This window comes from Balaenoptera borealis (genome assembly GCF_965194805.1).
Source record: "Balaenoptera borealis genome assembly, chromosome: 8".
Taxonomy (NCBI): Eukaryota; Metazoa; Chordata; class Mammalia; order Artiodactyla; family Balaenopteridae; genus Balaenoptera; species Balaenoptera borealis.
In genome coordinates, this window is record NC_138865.1 from 52,695,065 (window position 1) to 52,718,380 (window position 23,316).

At 38.8% G+C, this 23,316-nt stretch overlaps 1 protein-coding gene across 1 annotated transcript; it reads left to right on the forward strand.

Moving 5' to 3' along the window:
• Positions 1-1,130: 1,130 nt before the first annotated feature.
• Positions 1,131-23,271, forward strand: IFNB1 (interferon beta 1). The gene has a single exon (XM_082401018.1). The coding sequence runs from the start codon at positions 13,520-13,522 to the stop codon at positions 14,078-14,080; it is 561 nt and encodes a 186-aa protein (XP_082257144.1). The 5' UTR covers positions 1,131-13,519; the 3' UTR covers positions 14,081-23,271.
• Positions 23,272-23,316: the final 45 nt, after the last annotated feature.

Consider the following 23,316-nt stretch of genomic DNA (forward strand, 5'->3'; position numbering starts at 1 on the left):
AAGCCTACCCTTGACCTCTTGGAGGATCCACCCCAATCCCATATGGTTAATAATTTAATGTGTATCCTCCTAGACATTTCCCCATGTATTTAGTAAATCTGTACATACAGAAATATTTAGTGTATATTACATAAATATTATTTCATATACATCAGTATCTAACTTATTTATTTTTAGTTGCTAATAGATCTTAGAGATTTTTCTTTATTAGTACATAACAATAGATCACAAAGTTTTAAATTGCTGCATTGGGTATTAATGTATAAATTCAATGCATTCCTAACCCATCCCTCAACAAGATTTTTAGATGGAACTTGACATGCTGACTGTAAAATTTATCAAGAAGAAATCATTTACAGGAAAATCTAAGGAAATCTAAGAAAGGAAGAAAGATACAGATAACCTTATGAACTATCAAATGATTCTCTAAGGCTATAGAAATCAAAACCAGTGGTAGTATTGTAAGAATAGACATTTTGATCAAGAAAACAGAATAGATGTTGAAGATAAGGTGATTAAACTGAGTGAAACTTTGCACATAATAAAAGTGGCATTTCAAACCAGTGGGATAAGTGAGTGTTGGGGAAATTAGCTAAGCCATTTGAAAAATAGCATAATCTCTCTGTCACTACCTTACAGGTTCTCCTTGCTGCTTTGGGTCTCAGTCTATAATCAAAAGTGGAGAGGGAGAGACAAATGTAAGCTAGATATAGTCACGTGACACAGGCCTAAATAATGAGATTTGGGGGAAGTCTGCTGGAGATTTCTAGAAAGGATTTCAACTCTTATTCTTCTCTTTCTGCCAGGGAAGCTCTTGTAAATGACATCTTGTTTGTAATGACATCTTGTTTGATGTTTGGGACCACTGTACCCATCCAGTGACCATGATCACAAAAAGATCAAGAGAGTCACAGAGATGCAAGTCCAGCACCCTCACATCTTTGATCTGCTGATCTAACCCTGCAATCATTACCCTACAGACTTCCACACTGAGATAAGTACCTGCCTTCATTATTTTAGTCTCTATTATCTGAGTTGCCTGTTACTTACAACAGAAAGCCTTTCTAATAGATACAATAACATTGATCAGATTTAACCTCTTTCTTCAAGCCTCAGTAGGCTAAGGTATAGCTTTTTAATTAATGCAGGGGTTTGGGTGCACCTATAGAGATTTGTTTTGCTTTTTTCTCTTTGTTACATGCTAATGTAGTGAATTATGTGAACAGATTTTCTTGTCTCGAATTTATCATTAATGTCCTGGATAAATTCCAGTTGTTTGCTTATAACATACATTTGGGTTTGATTTGCTAGTATTTAACATGGTATTTTTATCTTCTTGTTTATAAGTAACTATGTCCTATGATTTTCTCATCTGATTTTGTTAACCAGGTTATAATAGCCTTGTAAAGTGAATTGATTAACTTTCCATCTTTTCCATGTCCTATTAAAATAGGAACTAAACATGTTTTACTGAATAGTTTTATGACATAATTTCCCACTTTGCTCTCTCTTCAAGACACTTCAGTGAGAACCTATATTGCTCTTTAAAGACTTTTGATAATGAATTTCTATTTCTTTTGGACGGCACACCATGCTGAAAAGAGTCTAAGAAGATCCTCATGCATTGGAGCTAAACTTGTCTAAAACAGTATCTAAGTTTTATCAAAACAAATTGTATTCTATTTCTTTCTTGAATTTTATTTTATTTATTTTTTATACAGCAGGTTCTTATTAGTTATCTATTTTATACATATTAGGGTATATATGTCAATCCCAATCTGTATTCTATTTTGATTTTTATTTTTCTCCCTTTGTTTACATTGCCTAGCAATGTTCTCAGGAATATATCAGGTGCTTGAATTCTTGTCAGGAGAACTTATGAAATGGACCCTCAGCAAACAGTGCTGAGACAACCCTTTGCAATTTGACAGTCAGAAGCTCATCAAAGCACATATTCCTAGCATGGCATTTATTCAATCAACAATACTTAAGTTCCTACCATGGGCTGGGCGCTGTGCTAATGACTGGGCATACGAAATTCAGACTTAAAAGTCTAATCTGCTGGAGGAGACAAAAATTAGCTATCAGTTACGCAACAGAATGATAAGTGTTCTAATGGAAGCACCGTATTTGCAGGGCAAACGCATAGGCCTGGAGCCGCGTTGTAAAATGGAGAGACATTATCAAAGAATGGGTACTTTAGGACTGATAGATGGATATAGAAAGACACTTAAAGAACTGGACAATGAGAAAAGGGCCAGAGACACTGTGCAGTCCATTTGGAAGCAAGAGCTAAATCAAAGGGTTGACAAAATTGGACATGTTTAAAAAATAAGAAATAAGGGCTAGGAACAAGACCAAGTTTTCCTCCCTACCAGGGATCTTGAAATGAGAGATGGGAAAGTTACACCAGGACTTGAATGTTCCTGCTGAAACTTGGAGACCAGGATGCTATTGTTAAATTTCGTACCAGAGGGAGGGAGAACTGGGCCCAGTTTCCTTAGCTGTTAAACTGAGATCATCATAAAACCACTTCATAAAACTGTGGTGAGGATTAATTGCTTTAATTTATGTAAGGTGCTCAGAATGGTACCAGGCAGTTACTAAGTGGTCCTTACTTATTAGCTCTTCTAATGGAATCTGGTTAGAAGATTAGTTCCTGATGTTCTGGGTCTGTGGTCAGGAAGATGAGGCAGTTCCAAGAGAGCTGTCCAGGAGGCATTTTAGTGCCAGCTCAACCACTGCACAAGGGAGAGGAGAAATAGCCATTCACTGGGATGACTGGGCCAAGCGTGTTGCAACAAACATCCCAGAGTTCCAGACAGAAGCATACATACTTGGCTCACACGCCAGCTGTCTACAAGGACACCCCTTCCCCCACTGGTTTCTTGCTTATCCCTTGAGTTTAGGAGCTAAAAGTTTCCACCAGAATGACACAGGCATCTTGCAGGCAGTCAGAGGAATCCTCTGCTCTGTGCAATCAACTCAGCCAAGACGCCAGGCCAGAGGGGAATCCCAGCCTCAATCTCCAAATCCAATTTGGCAACTTGCATTTAGTTTCCTTGTTGCCTCAAGTTCGTTGCTATTTTTGCATTCCCCGGTTCATTACACAATCCCTGATGATGAAAGAAAGCTAAAGTTACTTGTAAGTTTGAACTACGTAGAGGGTTTTGCTTTCCTCTGTTTCACTTTAAAGAAGATTCACAAACTGCTTCAGAGACAGGAAACTCACACAGAACACATACAGTAAGACGTGCCCACGTGTTAGCAGAGGGAAGGCAGCTGATGCTTGTTCAGCAGCTGCTGGAAATGTGTTGCCCATTTAATTCTCTTCTCAACCTTAGGCTGGCCTGGCTCAATCCACCCCTGAGAGTGACTGTAAGAATTAAGTAAGTCCAGCTCAGAGAATGGCCTGGTATTTGAAGGGAAAAGTAAACCCAGCCTTGATGCAGATGGGGGCATGTTCAGAGAGGGCCAATCTGGAGTGTCCAGCAGCAGCGGGGTCCTGGCAGCAAACAGTGAGAGACACGGGATGGGCAGCTCCCGCATGTCCCTGGGCCATCAACCTGTTGATGGGAGCATTCTGAGGGTGACGGGGGGTGCAGAGTGTAAGATCCTCTGGTTGTGCATGTGCTGGGGGAGTTCGCTAGAACTAGGCAGGGCCCCGAGACAAGTGGCCTAGTCCCAGCTGCATGCTGAAGTGACCAGGACAAAAACTGTGGAATGAGTCTAGTCAAAGGCCTGTGACAAGACATCCAGGGTGTGAGAAAGGGGAAGAGAGAAGAGGCTGAAACCAGTGGCACTTAGATCTTATCTGCATATTCAACCTCTTCACACCAGGTCGGAGGCCTGAAGGTAGAGGTCTGTGCCTCGCCAGCTGTTGGCTGTGGGTACAGGGAAGCCCCAGCTTGGGCAGAATCAGCCTCGGGTGCTGAGTGAGGGTGAAAGCGAGGCCGCAGGTGGAAGACTGGGAAGACAGACTCTTCCCTCAGGCTGGATACGGACTTCTCCATCGTGGTCCCTAAGTTTCACAGGAACGCTCTAGGCCGCTGAGCAAAATTTCTCCAGTGAAATTAGGACTTGGTGAGATTACTGCTGATGAGTGTGGAGAGTATTGTTTTGGAACCAAGCTCTTCCTCCTCTTCTGTGCCCTCATTACCTCCCAGCCTCAGCCTTTTTCAATGGACTTTACTCCAAATGTAATTTCACACCACAGTTGCTACCCAAGGTCAGGAAAAAGTGTCACATTTGTTATCCTGCGATTTGAATACAACAACCAATTAAGAAAAAGACGAATGTTATTGTAAACCCATAATACTCATCTTTAGTTAACCACCCAAATAGGTACTTGTAAATATTATCAACATCAGCAGTTTGCAAATGTTTTGGTCTCAAGACCCACTGATACTCTGAAAATTATTGAGACCTCAAAGAGATTGTATTTATACAGGTTATATTCATTGGTATTTACCATGTTAGAAATTAAAACTGAGAATGTTTTAAATATTTATTCTTTTAAAAATAACAAAACCCCATTATATCTTAACATAAAAACACACTTTTATGAAAAATAACTACAGTTTCCAAAATAAAAAAAAATTAACAAAAAAGTCTTAAAGTTTTGCAAATCTCTTTAATGCCTGGCTTAATAGAAGACAGCTGGGTTCTCATATCTGCACTGCATTCAATCTGTTGTGATGCATCGCTCTGATTCAAGTCTTTGAAGGAAATCCAGTCTCACACAGACATGCAGTTGGAAAATGGATGATCTTGAAGACCCCAGAAAGAGTATCTGGGAACCCCTGGGGTCCTCAGACCACACTTTGAGAGCCACTCATATACATTTATCATACCAGATTGAAAGGATACTTACTGCTCAGAGTGAGTTTGAATTTCTGTTCGTCTTCTTCCTATTGTCCAATTCTGCTTATTTTCATTATAATTTAGACAAGTAAGAAGTATGGGAAAACATTATACTCTTGTGGTTGCTATTGTTCAGGATTATCAGTTAAATGATTTAGATAAGAGTAAGTATACGTGCACAGTTTTGATTCTTGTTTACTAACCTCTTTTATTATTAAGTATAACAATCATACACAAAAGTGCACAGAACAGTAGCACAAATTTTAGAATAATTAAAGCAAATACTCATGTAACTACCAACCAATAAAAACACTCAGATTTTGCAACATTCTGGAAGCCTCACCACCGATCACAATCCTGTGCACCCCTTCGTGAACATAACTCCTACCCTCCTCATTAAAGGTGACCACTATCCTGAATTTTATGGTAATCACTTCCTCACTTTTCTTTATAATTTTACCCTAAAATACAGTCTACTTTTGCCTATTTTAAAATTTTATATAAATGGAATATGTATGCTTTGGAGTTGAGTTTCTTTCACTCACCACTGTGTTTGTGAGATTTATCCCTATTTGTCCATACAGTTGTGGTTCTTACTTTTCATTGTTAATTAACAACCCTCTTATAAGCACAGATAACAACATATTTATCCATACAATTTTAAGGGATATTTGGGCTGTTTCTAGTTTGGGACTATTATGAATAATGCTGCTATGAATATTCTTTACTTATATCCTGATGCATATTTACATGATTTTTTCCCAGGGTAAGTGCTAAGAGTCGACTTACTGGGTCATAGGCCATGCATATTTTCAACTTTGCTAGATAATGTTTTTTAAGTAGTTGTACAAATTTACACACCAAACAGCAGTTGCTCCATATGGTCATCACACTTGAGATTTTCAGTCCTTTAATTTTTTTACTTGCAGGCAATGTATTTGTTTATCTAAAAATTTGAAAAATCAACCAAAAACATTTAGACATAGTGTTTGCAAAGTTGGCTGGATAAAAAACCAAAATTAGTTCTTTTCATGTGTGTGTGTGTGTGTGTGTGTGTGTGTGTGTGTATGAAAATGTAACGAAACATTAGTCCATTAAAAATTAGAAAATGTAATGAAAAAATCATTTCATTCATACTTGCAACAATAATAAAGCATAAATATGTTGAAATAAACCTCAGAAAGACTGTGCAAGATATATAATCAAGCCAGCAGCAAAACTTCACTGAGAGACATTTTTAAAATAGTCCAATGAAATGGCAATATTTGCTTTTTTTTCTTTATGAAGTGGTTAAGAAATGTTTGCTAAATAAATATTTGTTCACTAAATGAATGTGTGTCTTTCAGGAGGAGGCTGGCCTTAGCAGTCTCCTATTGCAGACTCTGATTTCCCTTCTCACTGATGCTCACCGCCTCATCACGGGCTTACATGTCCGTTGCTCACTTACAAAAAGAATAAGTTGGAGAAGTTGCTTAATCTTCATTGATGGTCAAGGTGAAAAAAAAAAACACAACCTCAGTGTAAGAGAAAAAAAATGTTATATTTTTCACTGGTTTCTGGCCATCTTATTTGAATCAAAAATTCAACTATAGACTTGTACTTAGAGGCCCAAGGTGAAGATAACTTGCCCTGTCAATGCTAGTTTTTTAAAAAATTAAAGTCCACACTTTATTCAGATCTCCTTAGTTTTTACCTAATGTTCTTTTTCTGTTCTGGGATGTCATTTAGAATGTGCCACATTACCTTTAATTACTATGTCTCCTTAGGCTCCTCCTGGCTATGACAGTTTCTCAGTAGTAGACGTTTTATGTTATTGTCAATGGTATTATTTTTATTTTATTTTTTATTTTTTAATATTTATTTATTTATTTATGGCTGTGTTGGGTCTTCGTTGCTGCATGCGGACTTTCTCTAGTTGTGGCGAGCAGGGCTACTCTTCGTTGCAGTGCATGGGCTTCTCATTGCGGTGGCTTCTCTTGTTGCGGAGCATGGGCTCTAGGTGCACGGGCTTCAGTAGTTGTGGCAGGTGGGCTCAGAAGTCGTGGCTCGCGGGCTCTAGAACAAAATCTCAGTAGTTGTGGTGCACGGGCTTAGTTGCTCCACGGCATGTGGGATCTTCCCGGACCAGGGCTCGAACCCGTGTCCCCTGCATTGCCAGGCGGATTCTTAACCACTGTGCCACCAGTAAAGTCCCATCAATGGTATCATTTTTAATGTCATTTTCCAATTTTTTATTGCTAGTATAAAAAGAGGTGATTGATTTTTAATATTGATCTTATTTTCAATGACATTGCTTAATTCATTTTAAAATTCTAATAGTTTATGTATTCTTTTGTAGTTTGTATGTATACAATTACATCATCTGTAGATAATGAAAAAAATATCTGAGACAGTCAGCAAGAGATTTGAATAGGCCCTTAAGGAAGAAAATAGCCAAATGATCAATAAGCATATGAAAATGTGCTGAACCTTGTTAATAATCAGGGAATACGAATTAAAACTGTAATGCGATATCACTATGCATAACTAGAATGGCTAAAATTAAGCAGACTGGCAATACCAAGTGTTGGCAAGAGTGTAATGCAACTGACATCCCATACATTGATAGTGAGAATATATATTGGTACAAACATTTGGAAAATATGTTTGTTATTAACTGCTAAATCTGAACATATGCATATTCTATGACCCGTTTACTTCATCTTAGGTATATAGCCAACAGAAGGCTGTATAAATGTGCACCGAAAGATACAAACAAGGTTTTTCATAGCAAAATTAATTATAATGACAAAATCAGGAGGAAAAAATTCCAGATGTTTATCAGTAGTGGAAAAGATAAAACACTGTGGCATTTCTACATGGATATGACACGTTCCTGCAAATTAATGAACTATAACTGCACACAAAAACATAGCTGAATCTCACAGTCATACTACTGAGTGAAAGAAGTCGTTCACACAAAGTTCAAAAACAGGCAGAATCTAGGCTGTTAAAAGGCAGTAGTGACGCTGGGGGAGGAGCTTAGTGATGGGGGAGGAGAGAGGAGCACCGCAATGTGATGGGGAAGGAGAGAGGGGCACCGCAATGTGATGGGGGAGGAGAGAGGGGCACCGCAATGTGATGGGGGAGGGGAAAAGGGCCAGGTAGTGTTTATGTCTGTTGGTAGTGTTTATGTCTTCACTTAGTTTGTGGTTTCAAAGGTGTGCAGAAGTTTATATTTTATGATTTGTTGATTGTATACTTGACATTTGTGCATGACTTTCTATGTATATTATGTAAACCTTTTTGTTTTTCAGAAGGAGGAATGGGGAATTCTCCCCTTACGTATCAAAACACTCTCTTAATATACACGTTGTTGCCCCTTCCAAGATATCCCTGAAAGATTGTTTTTTGCCTTAATTTCTGTTTTGCCACTGCTCACGAACTTCTCCCTAACTCTTCATCTTGTCTAATTTATCATTTTTTATAGGGCCTTTTTTGTTGAAAAAGTACTTGAAGAGATGAGGAAGAGAGAAGACAACTGTAATGTTGATTTCTAGAGACAGTTTTCCTCCATAGATAATTGTATCAAAAAAGAGAAGGAAACTCTTTCTGTCTCTGAGGTTTATAGCAAAGCAGTTACAAATTCAAAAGATGTCAAATGGTTAGAAACATCATTCAAGTTTTACTTTCTAAATGTCACTCTGCCTCTCTGAAAAACCTCATTAACCAGAAGAAACTGATACAGGGACCGGAAGTAGTTCTCTGGACCGCAGAAAGCTGGTAGGAGAGAATGCACAGAGAAAAGTCTCCACAGAGGGAGGAAGTGAAAAATGGCTTCCAACAACAGAGGACAAGATGAAAGAAAAGGGCCAGCGCATTCATTCTTGCAATGCAGGTATATATTAGGCCAGTCTAAAAAATAGATCTCCCTGACAGAGATAAGGCTATATGAATTTTCCTGGTTATTTTGATAAAACTCAAATAAATTAGGGGAAATGAAACAAACACACAAACAGAAAGATGGTATCTTCCAAAGGAACAGATTTTAACCCATTCATAAGTGGACTTCTGCAGTGAGTATCACCCGATCCTCAGGAGAAACTTCAAAAAGGTAATTGGAAGAGAAGTATTAGGAAGCACCTCATGAACACAACAGCAGAAATTGGAAAGAAGACAAAGGGAAGAAACCAGAAAAAAGAATTCTTTTTTTATAATTCTGTATCCTCCCCCCTTCTTCCAGTTCCTTAGCTATCATCTTTATTTTCAGCCTCTACAGCCATGAGATCCCCTGGGTGGGACTTTTCCCTGCTTCAGTTCACCTCCAACATTTCTGCCTGTTCTTCTGCCCAGAGCAAAACATAGTGCCCTCTCTGCCCGAAGACCTCTTGAATTAAGTACAAACGCCGCACTCTGGTATTCAAGAGCCTCCACAATACATCTCGAGCTGATTTTTCCACCCTCAATCCCCTTGACTCTTAGCACAGAGCTTGTCCACGATTTGAAGCTCCTTCTATGTGCTCCCTGCAAACTCGTCCATTCTCCTGGCTCTGTTCGTGCTGCTCCCTCTGTCTTCAGCTGTGCTGTCCACCATGGTAGCCATCGACCACATGCGGCCAACTGAGCTCTTGACGAGTCCCAACTGAGCTGTACTATGACTGTAAAAGTATTTTGAAGGCAGTGTGAAAAAGAAGAATGTAACTATCTCATTAATAATTTTATATTGGTACATGTTGAAATGAAAATATTTGGATATATGGTGATAAATAAAATATACAGTTAAAATTATCTTCACTTGTTTCTTTTTACTCTTTTGATGTGGCTACTAGAAAATTTTAAATTACATATATGGGGGCTTCCATGGTGACACAGTGGTTAAGAATCCGCCTGCCAATGCAGGGGACACGGGTTCGAGCCCTGGCCCGGGAATATCCCACATGCCGCGGAGCAACTAAGCCCGTGCGCCACAACTACTGAGACTGAGCTCTAGAGCCCGCGAGCCACAACTGCTGAGCCCACGTGCCACAACTACTGAAGCCTGCATGCCTAGAGCCCATGCTCCACAACAAGAGAAGCCACGACAATGAGAAGCCCGCACACCGCAATGAAGAGTAGCCCCCGCTCACTGCAACTAGAGAAAGCCTGCTCACAGCAACAAAGACCCAACACAGCCAAAAATAAATAAATTAAAAAAAAAAAAAAGGTGGAACAGCTGAGAGATGATGTTGCTTTTTCCAAAGTCCATTGTGCAGAACTCATGAGATGGCTGACATTCTGTTCAGAGCTGGCATGCAAAGATCAAAAGGCCAGAGAGAATGAAACCCACATAAGACGCAGAGTAACCAGAAATGCTGGGTTTATGGTTTCTTTACTGTAGATTAATCAATAATGAAAGAATACATTCACTGTGGAAAATTGAAAAACCACGCAAAAAAAAAAATCACCCTTTAGTTTCACATATCAAACATAATCACTATTAAAATATTGGTATATTTCCTTTTATTAATTTTTTTCTCTACATACTTCTACATAGTTGCATAGTATGTACAATTTTGTGTCCTGCTTTTGAATATAACTAGGTGCTTTTTGTCTTCTAATGGCACACGTAACATATGGTCATTATAGAAAAAAATTTAGACGTGAATAAAACAAAAGAAAGTCTAAAAATTTAGTAACCTTAATTAAATTCTTTCAAACAAATAAAGTGCACTAAATTTTGAAAATGTGTAATAATCCTATCTCCCAGCTATCTTTTTTTTTTTAAACATCTTTATTGGAGTATAATTGCTTTACAATGGTGTGTTAGTTTCTGCTTTATTACAAAGTGAATCAGCTCTACATACACATATATCCCCATATCTCCTCCCTCTTGCATCTAACTCCCACCCTCCCTCTCCCACCCCTCTAGGTGGTCACAAAGCACCGAGCTGATCTCCCTGTGCTATGCGGCTGCTTCCCACTAGCTATTTTACATTTGGTAGTATATGTATGTAAATGCTACTCTCTCACTTCGTCCCAGCTTATCCTTCCCCCTCCCAGTGTCCTCAAGTCCATTCTCTACATCTGCGTCTTTATTCCTGTCCTGCCCCTAGGTTCATTAGAACAATTTTTTTTTTTAGATTCCATATATACGTGTTAGCGTATGGTATTTGTTTGTCTCCTTCTGACTTACTTCACTCTGTATGACAGACTCTAGGTCCATTCACCTCACTACAAATAACTCAATTTCGTTTCTTTTTATGGCTGAGTAATATTCCATTGTATATATGTGCCACATCTTCTTTATCCATTCATCTGTCAATGGACACTTAGGTGGCTTCCATGTCCTGGCTATTGTAAATAGAGCTGCCATGAACATTGTGGTACATGACTCTTTGAATTATGGTTTTCTCAGGGTATATGCCCAGAAGTGGGATTGCTGGGATGTATGGTAGTTCTATTTTTAGTTTTTTAAGGAACCTCCATACTGTTCTCCATAGTGGCTGTATCAGTTTACATTCCCACCAACAGTGCAAGAGGGTTCCCTTTTCTCCACACCCTCTCCAGCATTTACTGTGTGTAGATTTTTTGATGATGGCCATTCTGACTGGTGTGAGGTGATACCTCATTGTGGTTTTGATTTGCATTTCTCTAATGATTAGTGATGTTGAGCATCCTTTCATGTGTTTGTTGGCAATCTGTATATCTTTGGAGAAATGTCTATTTAGGTCTTCTGCCCAGTTTTGGATTGGGTTGTTTGTTCTTTTGATATTGAGCTGCATGAGCTACTTGTATATTTTGGAGATTAATTCTTTGTCAATTGCTTCATTTGCAAATATTTTCTCCCATTCTGAGGGTTGTCTTTTCGTCTTGTTTATGGTTTCCTTTGCTGTGCAAAATCTTTTAAGTTTCATTAGGTCCCATTTGTTTATTTTTGTTTTTATTTCCCTTTCTCTAGGAGGTGGGTCAAAAAGGATCTTGCTGTGATTTATGTCATAGAGTGTTCTGCCTATGTTTTCCTCTAAGAGTTTTATAGTGTCTGGCCTTACATTTAGGTCTTTAATCCATTTTGAGTTTATTTTTTTGTTCTCCCAGCTATCTTCTTATCATGGGGAAAAATCCAGGTACAAACATTCTCTGACCACTCTCTGACTTGAAAATCACAGTGGTCTTCAGTCTAGTCCTTTACCTTACCATGCATCCTCCCACCACAGGGCCTTTGCACATGCAGTCCCATCTGACCTTCCTTCTGATTTTAGCTCCAGTGTCATTACCTCAGGGCAGTCTTCTCTGATTTCTTCTACTACATTATGTCCTTATATCATAGGTCCCCTTATGTCATAGGTACCCACAATATCACTTACCCCTCCTCTGTAACACTTGTTACCATTGCATTTTTAGTTTTGTGTATTTCTTTGATAAATGTTCTTGTCCGCTGCTTAACTGTATGATCCATGAGAGTGAGGATTACAATCTGCAGCAGCTCATGCTACAGTTGCCCACAGTGTGGATTTAGTAAATTCAGGCTGAAAGATAATGCAAAGTTTCCTGAAAACTGGAAGTTATTACTTTAAATATCATAATTATTATAACTTATTTTTGTCTTGAAATCTTTAAAAATGTACTCTACATCTCCCTGTCTATATAAGCAGGACAAAAAAATCATAATTTGATTCTTTTTACTGAGTCCTCTCTTATCAAAATCAGTTACTAAACTCGAATTAAAAAATGGTCTCAGAAATATTGAGCTAGAACAACTTGTCTCAATAGTAAAATCCCCTGATTACTTGATTGTTTTCCTCTATTTTCCTTCTGGACCTCCTTTTAATATGAGGTATATATTTGCATGCAAATAGAAAATCAGACATTTAGATTGTTAGAAGTATGTACAAAAAATACATTGGCCCTCAATAATGGTCACAAAGGCCCCCTAAAGAGGAACCATGGACTTTTATGCATGGCCCATGTAACATTCATTTTGCCTGCTTAGAGATATTACTTAATTTCTAGTTTTCAGTTATATTCTGGATAGCTGAGATTGCCAGATAAAGCAATAAATTAAGGCTGAAAAAGTTATATGATGTCTCGCTGCTTATGGTTAAGGCCCTACAAATAAAATTCAGATCAACTTAGTCTGACATCAGTCTATTTTAGATAGAAGAAAAATAGGTGTCTTTTTAAAAATAGTAAACTGCATGTATTTATTGATTTGTAATAGTGTATTGGGAATTAAACCTAATTCTTAGGAAAAAGAAAACTCTCTTACAAAGACCGCCTCCCAAATCTCAAAATATGCAAAAAGAAAAAGAAAATCCTTTCCAAATGAAAGAACCCTGTAATAGTCAAGTTCAAAATGATTTGGCTTATTTTTTTCTTTAGCATTTAGCAATTCACTGAAACTTTACAAAACATTAGAAATCCTCACTGTTTGTATATATTTTCCCCCCTAATATATATAAAAGAAAATAACAAGGAGCTTAAAGAAAAAGAATTTTAGAGACAACTAATAAGTTAAGTGACATAGGAAAACTGAAAGGGAGAACTGAAAGTGGGAAATTCCTCTCCAACAGAAAGAGTGGAGGGCCATCCTGTATAAGTAGTCCACACTCATGGAGAAAGGACATTCACACTGCAAACTCTTGAAGACTTGGCTTCAGCATCTAGTAGTAGACCAGGTAACGCTGTTCCTGTTTTCATCATGACCCACAGGTGCATCCTCCAAATTGCTCTCCTGTTGTGTTTCTCCACCACAGCTCTTTCCGTGAGCTACAGATTGCTTCGATTCCAACAAAGGAGCAGCAATTTGGCATGTCAGAAACTCCTGCGGCAGTTACCTGGAACGCCTCAACATTGCCTCGAGGACAGGATGGACTTCGAGGTCCCTGAGGAGATTAAGCAACCACAGCAGTTCCAGAAGGAAGACGCTGTATTGGTCATCTATGAGATGCTCCAGCAGATCTTTGGTATTCTCAGAAGAAATTTCTCTAGCACCGGCTGGACTGAGACCATCACTGAGAAGCTCCTTGTGGAAGTCTATGGGCAGATGGATGGTCTGGAGACAATCCTGGAGGAAATAATGGAGAAGGAAAACTTCACCGGGGTATACATGACCATTCTTCACCTGAAGAAATATTACTTGCAGATCGTGCAGTACCTGAAGTCCAAGGAGTACAGCAACTGTGCCTGGACAGTAGTGCGAGTGGAAATCCTCAGGAACTTTTCCTTCCTTAACCGCCTTACAGATTACCTCCGCAATTGAAGATCTCCCCCCTGTGGCTCTGGGAACGGACAATGCTTCCAATGATGTCAGGCTCTTCAACCAGCGGAGGTTCTTTAAGTAACTGACAGGCAATGCACTGGATTTGAAAGGACAGTTAAAGACTTTAAGCTTTTTTAAAATTAATTTATACATTATTTATTTATTTAAACTTTTACCATGGGAAATAAACTTTTTATGAAACAAAAGTCAACATGGCAGCTTTCATTTCAATTTGATTTATGTAACCATCATATTAAAAATTGCAGAGCACCTAGGAGATGTTCTTTGTAAAATGAGCCTGCAGAATAGTAGAATTTCTGAGCCCTGCCTTTAAGGAATTTGAAATACAAGGAAGCCACGTGGAATATACAAGGTAAAAGATGATAAGGGGATGGGATTTTAGGAGAAGAAATGTGGCCTGAGCCTCTACAGAATTAAAATGGGAGAGCCAAGTAAGTGACTGTGGAACTAGAAGCAGGGGTGTCTACTGCTTCTACACAGTACCCCAGGCTCTTTGGCCCTAAAGTTAGAATTTGACTGGCTGTCACGGTAACCAGGGGAATATTTCGGCTCTTGTGTTTGTCCTAAACTCATCCCTATTATCTGTGGGATGCTCTGCTTCCCTCCCCATGCCCCACAGGATTTTAAAATATTTACGTGCCCATCCCCCTCCTCTGGCCAAGGCTGAGAAGTCCCAGGCACTTCTGTGACACTGTTAAGTAGCAGTCCCTTTATTTTACTCTTCATGGTACAGCCAAGATGTATGGGTGTCTTAGGAGAGCTGGGGTCTCTGTCGGCTTCCAGGGTACAGACACCAGAGGGAGAAAGAACTCTGCCTGATACCCCTGCTGTCTGGCTAGGTTTTCTCCCCATTTTTTTTTTCAGAAAAGCAAGTCTGCTCCTGGTTCCCCCTTCCCTGTTCATACAGAATTCCAGGACTATCCTATCTGTTTTTTCCGCCGCTCTGCATCTCTGAAGCTACATACTCTCTAAAGTCAAATCCAAGACAGGTGCAGCAGATTAAGTTGTTTTAGGCCAAGTGAAAAACCAGGAAGCATGGGAGAAAGGGAAATTCAGGTGGGAGAGAGGGGGCACTCACTTACTCCAGGGCTTACCCTGAGAAAATAAATTTTCCCTAGGAGCTCTTTGGAACCTGGCCAGTGTGGCTGGGTTTCTGTCTTTGTAGTGAACCCTTTGGGAATCTGAATTTTTGATTGTTCCTGTCATTAGCAGCTACCATCCAGGCACTGAGCTGAGCTCCTACCTATGTAACTGGATTTAGTCCTCTTCACAAGCACCCCTCAGGTAGGCACAATTCCATTATTGCTTTTTACAGAAAACTAAGTCTCCAAGGGGTTTAGTAACTGCCCCCACTCATATAGCTAGTGAGTGGAGGTTAAAAAAGAATTACAAAAGGAAGAATCACATACAACATTATTTGTATCTAAGAGTTTTCTCCTAGAGCAGCACAGAAGTCTGTGTTCCCTTTAAGGGATTCAGCTTTGAGAAGAAATGTTAGTCAAAAGTTTCAGAGCAGACACTATCGTGCAGACAATGAACTCGGGGCTCCCCCTTCTGACTCAAGTTGGGTAAAACACCAGCTGTGGGACAGAGAAGTGCCATGCTGGTGGGTCTGCTGCTGCTGTTGTCCTCCCAAGCCAGGCAAGGTCCTGTAAAATGATAACTTTCCCTCTCTCCCCAACTCCCCACAGTCTGAGACTCCACACCCCAGTTCTGCCAAAAGCCCTTCCACAGCCGTGCTTCCTTTTGCCTAGGAGTCAAAAACAAGATCAGTACATTAAAATGCAGAGTGAAAGGCATGCCTAGAGCAGCCAAGAGGATGCTAAAGAAGTTTGCCCGGTCTCCATTGTGAAAATGACTATACTACTCAAAGCAATTTACAGATTCAGTGCAATCCCTATCAAACTACCACTGGCATTTTTCACAGAACTAGAACAAAAAATTTCACAATTTGTATGGAAACACAAAAGACCCCAAATAGCCAAAGCAATCTTGAGAAAGAAAAATGGGGCTGGAGGAATCAGGCTCCCTGACTTCAGACTATACTACAAAGGTACAGTAATCAAGACAGTGTGGTACTGACACAAAAACAGAAATATAGATCAATGGATATATTTGGGTTTTCTATCCTATCAACAGGATAGAAAACCCAGAGATAAACCCACGCACATATGGTCACCTTATCTTTGATAAAGGAGGCAAGAATATACAATGGAGAAAAGATACCCTCTTCAATAAGTGGTGCTGGGAAAACTGGACAGCTACATGTAAAAGAATGAAGTTAGAACACTTCCTAACACCTTACACAAAAATAAACTCAAGATGGATCAGAGACCTAAATGTAAGGCCAGACACTATAAAACTCTTAGAGGAAAACATAGGCAGAACACTCTATGACATAAATCACAGCAAGATCCTTTTTGACCCACCTCCTAGAGAAAGGGAAATAAAAACAAAAATAAACAAATGGGACCTAATGAAACTTAAAAGCTTTTGCACAGCAAAGGAAACCATAAACAAGACGAAAAGACAACCCTCAGAATGGGAGAAAATATTTGCAAATGAAGCAATTGACAAAGAATTAATCTCCAAAATATACAAGTAGCTCATGCAGCTCAATATCAAAAGAACAAACAACCCAATCCAAAACTGGGCAGAAGACCTAAATAGACATTTCTCCAAAGATATACAGATTGCCAACAAACACATGAAAGGATGCTCAACATCACTAATCATTAGAGAAATGCAAATCAAAACCACAACGAGGTATCACCTCACACCAGTCAGAATGGCCATCATCAAAAAATCTACACACAGTAAATGCTGGAGAGGGTGTGGAGAAAAGGGAACCCTCTTGCACTGTTGGTGGGAATGTAAACTGATACAGCCACTATGGAGAACAGTATGGAGGTTCCTTAAAAAACTAAAAATAGAACTACCATACATCCCAGCAATCCCACTTCTGGGCATATACCCTGAGAAAACCATAATTCAAAGAGTCATGTACCACAATGTTCATGGCAGCTCTATTTACAATAGCCAGGACATGGAAGCCACCTAAGTGTCCATCGACAGATGAATGGATAAAGAAGATGTGGCACATATATACAATGGAATATTACTCAGCCATAAAAAGAAACGAAATTGAGTTATTTGTAGTGAGGTGAATGGACCTAGAGTCTGTCATACAGAATGAAGTAAGTCAGAAGGAGACAAACAAATACCGTACGCTAACACGTATATATGGAATCTAAAAAAAAAAAAATTGTTCTAATGAACCTAGGGGCAGGACAGGAATAAAGACGCAGAAGTAGAGAATGGACTTGAGGACACTGGGAGGGGGAAGGGTAAGCTGGGACGAAGTGAGAGAGTAGCATTGACATATATATACTACCAAATGTAAAATAGCTAGTGGGAAGCAGCCGCATAGCACAGGGAGATCAGCTCGGTGCTTTGTGACCACCTAGAGGGGTGGGAGAGGGAGGGTGGGAGTTAGATGCAAGAGGGAGGAGATATGGGGATATATGTATATGTATAGCTGATTCACTTTGTTATACAGCAGAAACTAACACACCATTGTAAAGCAATTATACTCCAATAAAGATGTTAAAGAAAATAAAAAGTAAAAAAATTAAAAAATTAAAAAAGAAGTTCACCCGGGCTGAACAGCTAAACTGGCCAAGAAAGCGAGAGGCTGGGGCAGCCCTGGAAAGGCCTCCTCTGTGTGTGTCCAGGGGACCAGAGGACAGAGGAGAGGCTTCTTCTGCAGAATTGTGACTAACTGTGCCACTGCTGAGTATTCTGGTCCATCCAGAATATCAAAAGTATGTTCATCATGGTATAGGATAAATGACAATTAATATTAATTCTAATAAGAATGACAGAGGTTAACCTAAAACCGCATGTTTGAGTATTTGCATATGTTAAACAACTATGCCACATATAAGGCAGCATATCTTCATAGATAGCTACATATGAGGAGTGAAGTGATTATTTGAGCTGGCACCAGAATACCTCCCTAGGAAAGCACTTGTTTAGAAAAATATCAAATGGGCCTCTTGAGATACAAGGTGAGATCTTGAGGTTGTGGGAATGGCAACACAAAAGACAGCACAACATCAATAGCATGTTTTTGTGTGTCTGTTTTTAAGGAGGAAAGAGAGAGAAACACAGCCGATGGTCTTGGAGCTCTGATGCTCCCTGGAATAAGGCAGCAGTGAAAAATTTCTGATGAGGGCAAACAAAGGACTTTTAAGAACAAGGATGTCTCACAGGCAACTTGAAACTATGTGCACTGATGTGATGAAATCCTGTCCTCCGTCTTCTTCAAACCTTCAGTAGAGGTGGCTACCCACACAAAGTCCCCATGTGTGCAGAAATCATAGCGTGTCCAGGGTTGAAATGATATGGGGAAACAAGCAGACAGTGGCTAGACGTCCATACGTGAACCACATCAGTGGGGACAGAAGGCAGAGCCATGACAAGAGAGCCACTTCCCACCTCCACCCAACTACCTCCCAAGGAAATCGTGGAGAGGACATGGATTAGGGGGTCGAGCAGTTTTATCTACTCTTAAGCAGTTTGAAGGTCCTGGCGAACATCTTGGTTAACATAAATATTACGTAACTATTGCCTAACCATATGGACATGTAGATACAGGGTAATATCAGTGTACATTTGTATGGTATTTCTCGCACTTAACAAAGCTGGTATTTAGGAATTTTGGGTGTCATTAGGCAGTTTTAGGTGCTGAGATATATCTGATGAAGGAACTTGTTTATAAAATGCTCTAAAGAAAATGAAAAGAACATGCCACAGTCTGGGAGAAACTATTTACAAATCACATATCTGATAAAGGACTTGTGACTAGAATATATTTAAAAATACTCTCAAAACTCAACAATAAGAAAATAACCCAATAAAAATGGGTGATATATTTGAATGAATACTGTACCAAAGAGATAGATGAATAGTAAATCAGTACCTGGAAACATGCAAGCCTTCTTCATAGGTTTTTTTGTGTGTGCTTGTGTGTGGTTTGGATCAGATAATGAATGTGAAATGGTTTTTAATTACACAGGAGCCTATTTGATTACATGAGGACCTACCATAGCCACTACCCTTCCTGAGGGATGTCCAGCAGCCATGCTGGTCCAATTCTGTATGTGACACACTTGAGGTCTGTCCAGCAGAGAAGGCAAGGCCCTCACTGATACGGACTTCTGGGTCGACTAGTCTAGTTATGAGACAGAGAGTCAACAGCTGGTAGTGGAGTCGGAAGGTGAAGGGCACCCAGAACCAGGTCTTGCTAATTGCAAACATTTTCTCTAAATCTGTTGTACCGATGCTTATTGAGCCTGAAAAAGAAATTGTTTTATGAATTTATCCTTTTTTTTCTCAATGTTAATTGTTGCTTTATAAATATCAGTTTAATTGTCTAAAATCTCTTAGAATAGTTAGTTTAAAACAATCAGACTCTGAGATTGGACTAGAATTGCCAGCACAGAAATGTACTCTTAATTTAGCAGGACTACGTTAATCACTTAATTTGTTAATTGACTTGATGGACAGTACTCCAAAAACTTGTTCCCATCAAACAATTATCACCAAATCAGTAAATTTGGTTTCAGTTGGCATTCTGTTTCAAAATTTTTGCTTTACTTTATAATTCCCTGTGTAAGGTGTTCTTAGGAAACTCAAAATGCATTATTTAAATTATATCCCCCAACAATTAGCCTAGGAATAAGAAAAAAATGGAGTTCCCTTCAAAAGACCTTCTTAAGAAAATTAAAAGACCTGTTACAGACTGGGAGAATATATTTGTAAGTCACATATATGATAAAGGACTTAACAACTGTGCATAAAGAACTCTCAAAACTCAAAAATGGTAAAACGACCCAGTAAAAGACTTGAATACATTTCACCAAAGAAGATACACAGATGGCTAATAGGACAGGAAAAGATGATCAACATCATTAGGCATTAAGGAAATGCAAATTAAAGCCACAATGAGACACCACTGCATACTTACCAGAATGGCTAAAGACTGACCTTATCAATAATTGGTAAGGATGTAGAGCAACTGAAACTCTCATACACTGCTGGTGGAAATAAAACACTGTACAGTCACTTTGGAAAATCATTCTGCAGTTTCTAAAAAAGGTAAACATACACCTACCATACGACCCAGCCATTCCGCTCGGTTATTTACCAAAGAGAAAGGAAAGCATGTTTCTATGCATAGACTTGTATATGAATGTTTGTAGGAGCTTTACTTGTAATATACCCAAATTAGAAACAACTCAAATGCCCATCACAAATGAATGATTAAAAAATGATTGTAGTATATCCAGATAATGGAATACTATTTAGCAATAAAAAGGGATGAATCCTTGATAAACACAATGGCATGGATAAATCTCGAAATTATGCTGAGTATAAGAAGACAGACCAAAAAAAGGAGTACATTCTGTATTGTCCCATTCATACAAAATTCTAGAAGGGACAACTAGTTTATAATGACAGAAAGCAGATCAATGGTTACCTGAGGATGGGGGTGGTGGGAGTGAGGAACGAGATGGAGAGAGAAACTACAAAGGGACATGAGGAAACTTTTGGGGGGACATGGATATATTCTCTGTGTTGTTGTCGATGGTTTCAGGAGTGTACATATATGTCAAAACCAATCAAAGTGTTCACTTTAAATATGCAGTTTATTGGATGCTTCAGTTACGCTTCATTAAGTTCTTAAAAATATATAAGAAAACAAATAAAAAGTAAAATGGAGCCAAGGCATCATGTGTCCCTTTGTCAGAATCAACATACTTTGTTGGATGGCTTAAGATCTCTTAATAAGAGTCCAAGATAAGATTAAATCAATAGGCCCTCAGAAAGGAAAAATTATCTTACAGTCTAAGTTCAACATTGTCAACAGTTAGACTGTAAGAGGCTTTTATGTCACACTGCAATAGTCTTTCATATTCTAAAAGGTTGCCCAAGAAGTTGGTCAATATCCTCTCATGATAAAACTCTGAAAAAAAAAGCCCAGAGCACTTTATAAATAGTATAAAATTTACCATTTTAACCATTTCTAAGTGTACATTTTTGTAGCAGTAGTACATTCACATATTTGGGCAACCATCACCACAGTTCAACTCCAGAGCTTTGTTATCTTCTCCAACTGAAACTCTGTACCCATTAAACACTAGTTCCCCATTTCTCCCTACCCCTACCCCTGGTAATCACCATTCTATTTTCTTTTTTTTTCACCATTCTATTTTCTGTCTCTATGAATTTGACTACTCTAGGTACCTCATATAAGTGGACTCATACAGTATTTATTCATTTGTGACTGACTTATTTCACTTAGTATACTGTCTTCAAGTTTCAGCCATGTTGTAGCATGTGTCAAAATTTCCTTCCTTTTTATGGATGAACAATATTCCATTGTATGTATATACCACATTTTGTTTATCCATTCCTCCATTGATGGACATCTGAGTTGCTTCCACCTTTTGGTTATTTTGATTAATACTGCTTTGAACATGGGTGTACAAATACCTGTTTGACTCCCAGGTATTTGTATTTTTTTCTAAATCTCTAATTGAACATGGTAACCTGAATTTGTTGCATTAGTTACCTTTTAGACCTCAGGAGCAAAGTGGCATGGGGGTAATTTACATAAAGACACGAGTTTAACCGGAAGTGGAATTGCTGGATCATATGGTAATTCCATATTTAATTTTTGAGGAATCATCAAGGTAACTATATTTAAGTTGTGTCTTTAAGATGCAAACATCTGCTATAATAGCATAATGCAAACACAACAATAATAGCTACATTTCTTAAGGACATACATTCTGCAAGGGACTCTGCTAAACGTGTTATAAATATATACCATCTTATTTAATCCTTCTGAGAGGATTCTTCCCTAGGAGGAAAGTATTACTGTATTCTTTCTACACGTAAGAAAACCAAGGCTCAGTAAGGTTAAGTAACTTGCCCAAGTCCACAGTTGGTAAGTACAGAGACATATTTGGAACCCGACACCATACTCTCAACTACCTGTAATCATCTACTACCTGTCAAACTGTTATTTTTATCCAACAACATAGCACTGATCTTGTGGTTTAAAGAGAGCACGAAGAGCTCTATGGCCCAGTGGCTCTAACTCCTGGCTTTGCTCCAAATGCCTATGAGGACCTTCTGCAGAAGGGGCTGCTCTCTTCCCTCAAGAAGTTTGTTTCCCTTCCATCCCCACCCTTTCATAAAAGGACTTCCTCTCCCTTGCTCTAGGGAGATTAGTAGGAAATTCCCATCTGCTCCCTCGCCAGACTCTACAGAGACTATTTTCTCTTCAGGTTTTAGGAGGCAATTGTCTGAACCGTGAGTCATAGTTTTCCCTGGCAGGGCTGCATTTCCTTCTCTCGACCACTATGTTTTTATCCTTGTACCAGCAAGAAAGTCCTGTATGCAGTTTCCATTTCAAGTCTTACACCAGCTGCTTTCGTTATCTCAAAGGAATGTCACAAAAAATGGCCTGTGTTATTTTTGGTTTTTTTTTTTTAACATCTTTATTGGAGTACAATTGCTTTACAATGCTGTGTTAGTTTCTGCTTTATAACAAAGTGAATCAGTTATACATATACATATGTTCCCATATCTCTTCCCTCTTTGGCCTGTGTTGTTTAATGGAAATACACAACAAATTTCTCTTTCCTTTCACTTTTTAATTTCTTGGCTCCTTTTCTTTTTCATGAAAACCCAGAGGTAAAACAAACAGTTTTCAAAGCAGAAAATGACTTACTAATCCAGAAATGCAAGAAGTGGAAATCTGTGAATTTAAAAGTCCAAATATTAAAAAAAAAAAAAAGTTTGCTGTAGTGGAAAAAGCACAGGACATGGAGTTTTATAAACCTGAGAGCTAATGAGGGTTCTGACACTTTCTAGCTGTATGATCTTGGGCAAGTTATGCAAACTGGAGATAATCATACCTCAAACTCTTGAGAAATAAATGTCCAGAATGTATGACTTGGTTTAGCACAGGGCCTTGCCTGTGGAAGATGCCCAATGTATAACTTAATTAAACGTGAGTAAAAATTGTAGAAATTGCTTACATAAAATTAAGTGAGCTTAAGGAGCACCCTTCCCAAAATCTCATACAAAAAGCAAGTCCTTTGGGATATAAATGAGTGTCATTTTTACCGAAGTCATAT

Bases quoted from the DNA above. Each gene is read 5' to 3' on its own strand.
- IFNB1 (XM_082401018.1), top strand. From the start codon at position 13,520: ATGACCCACAGGTGCATCCTCCAAATTGCTCTCCTGTTGTGTTTCTCC.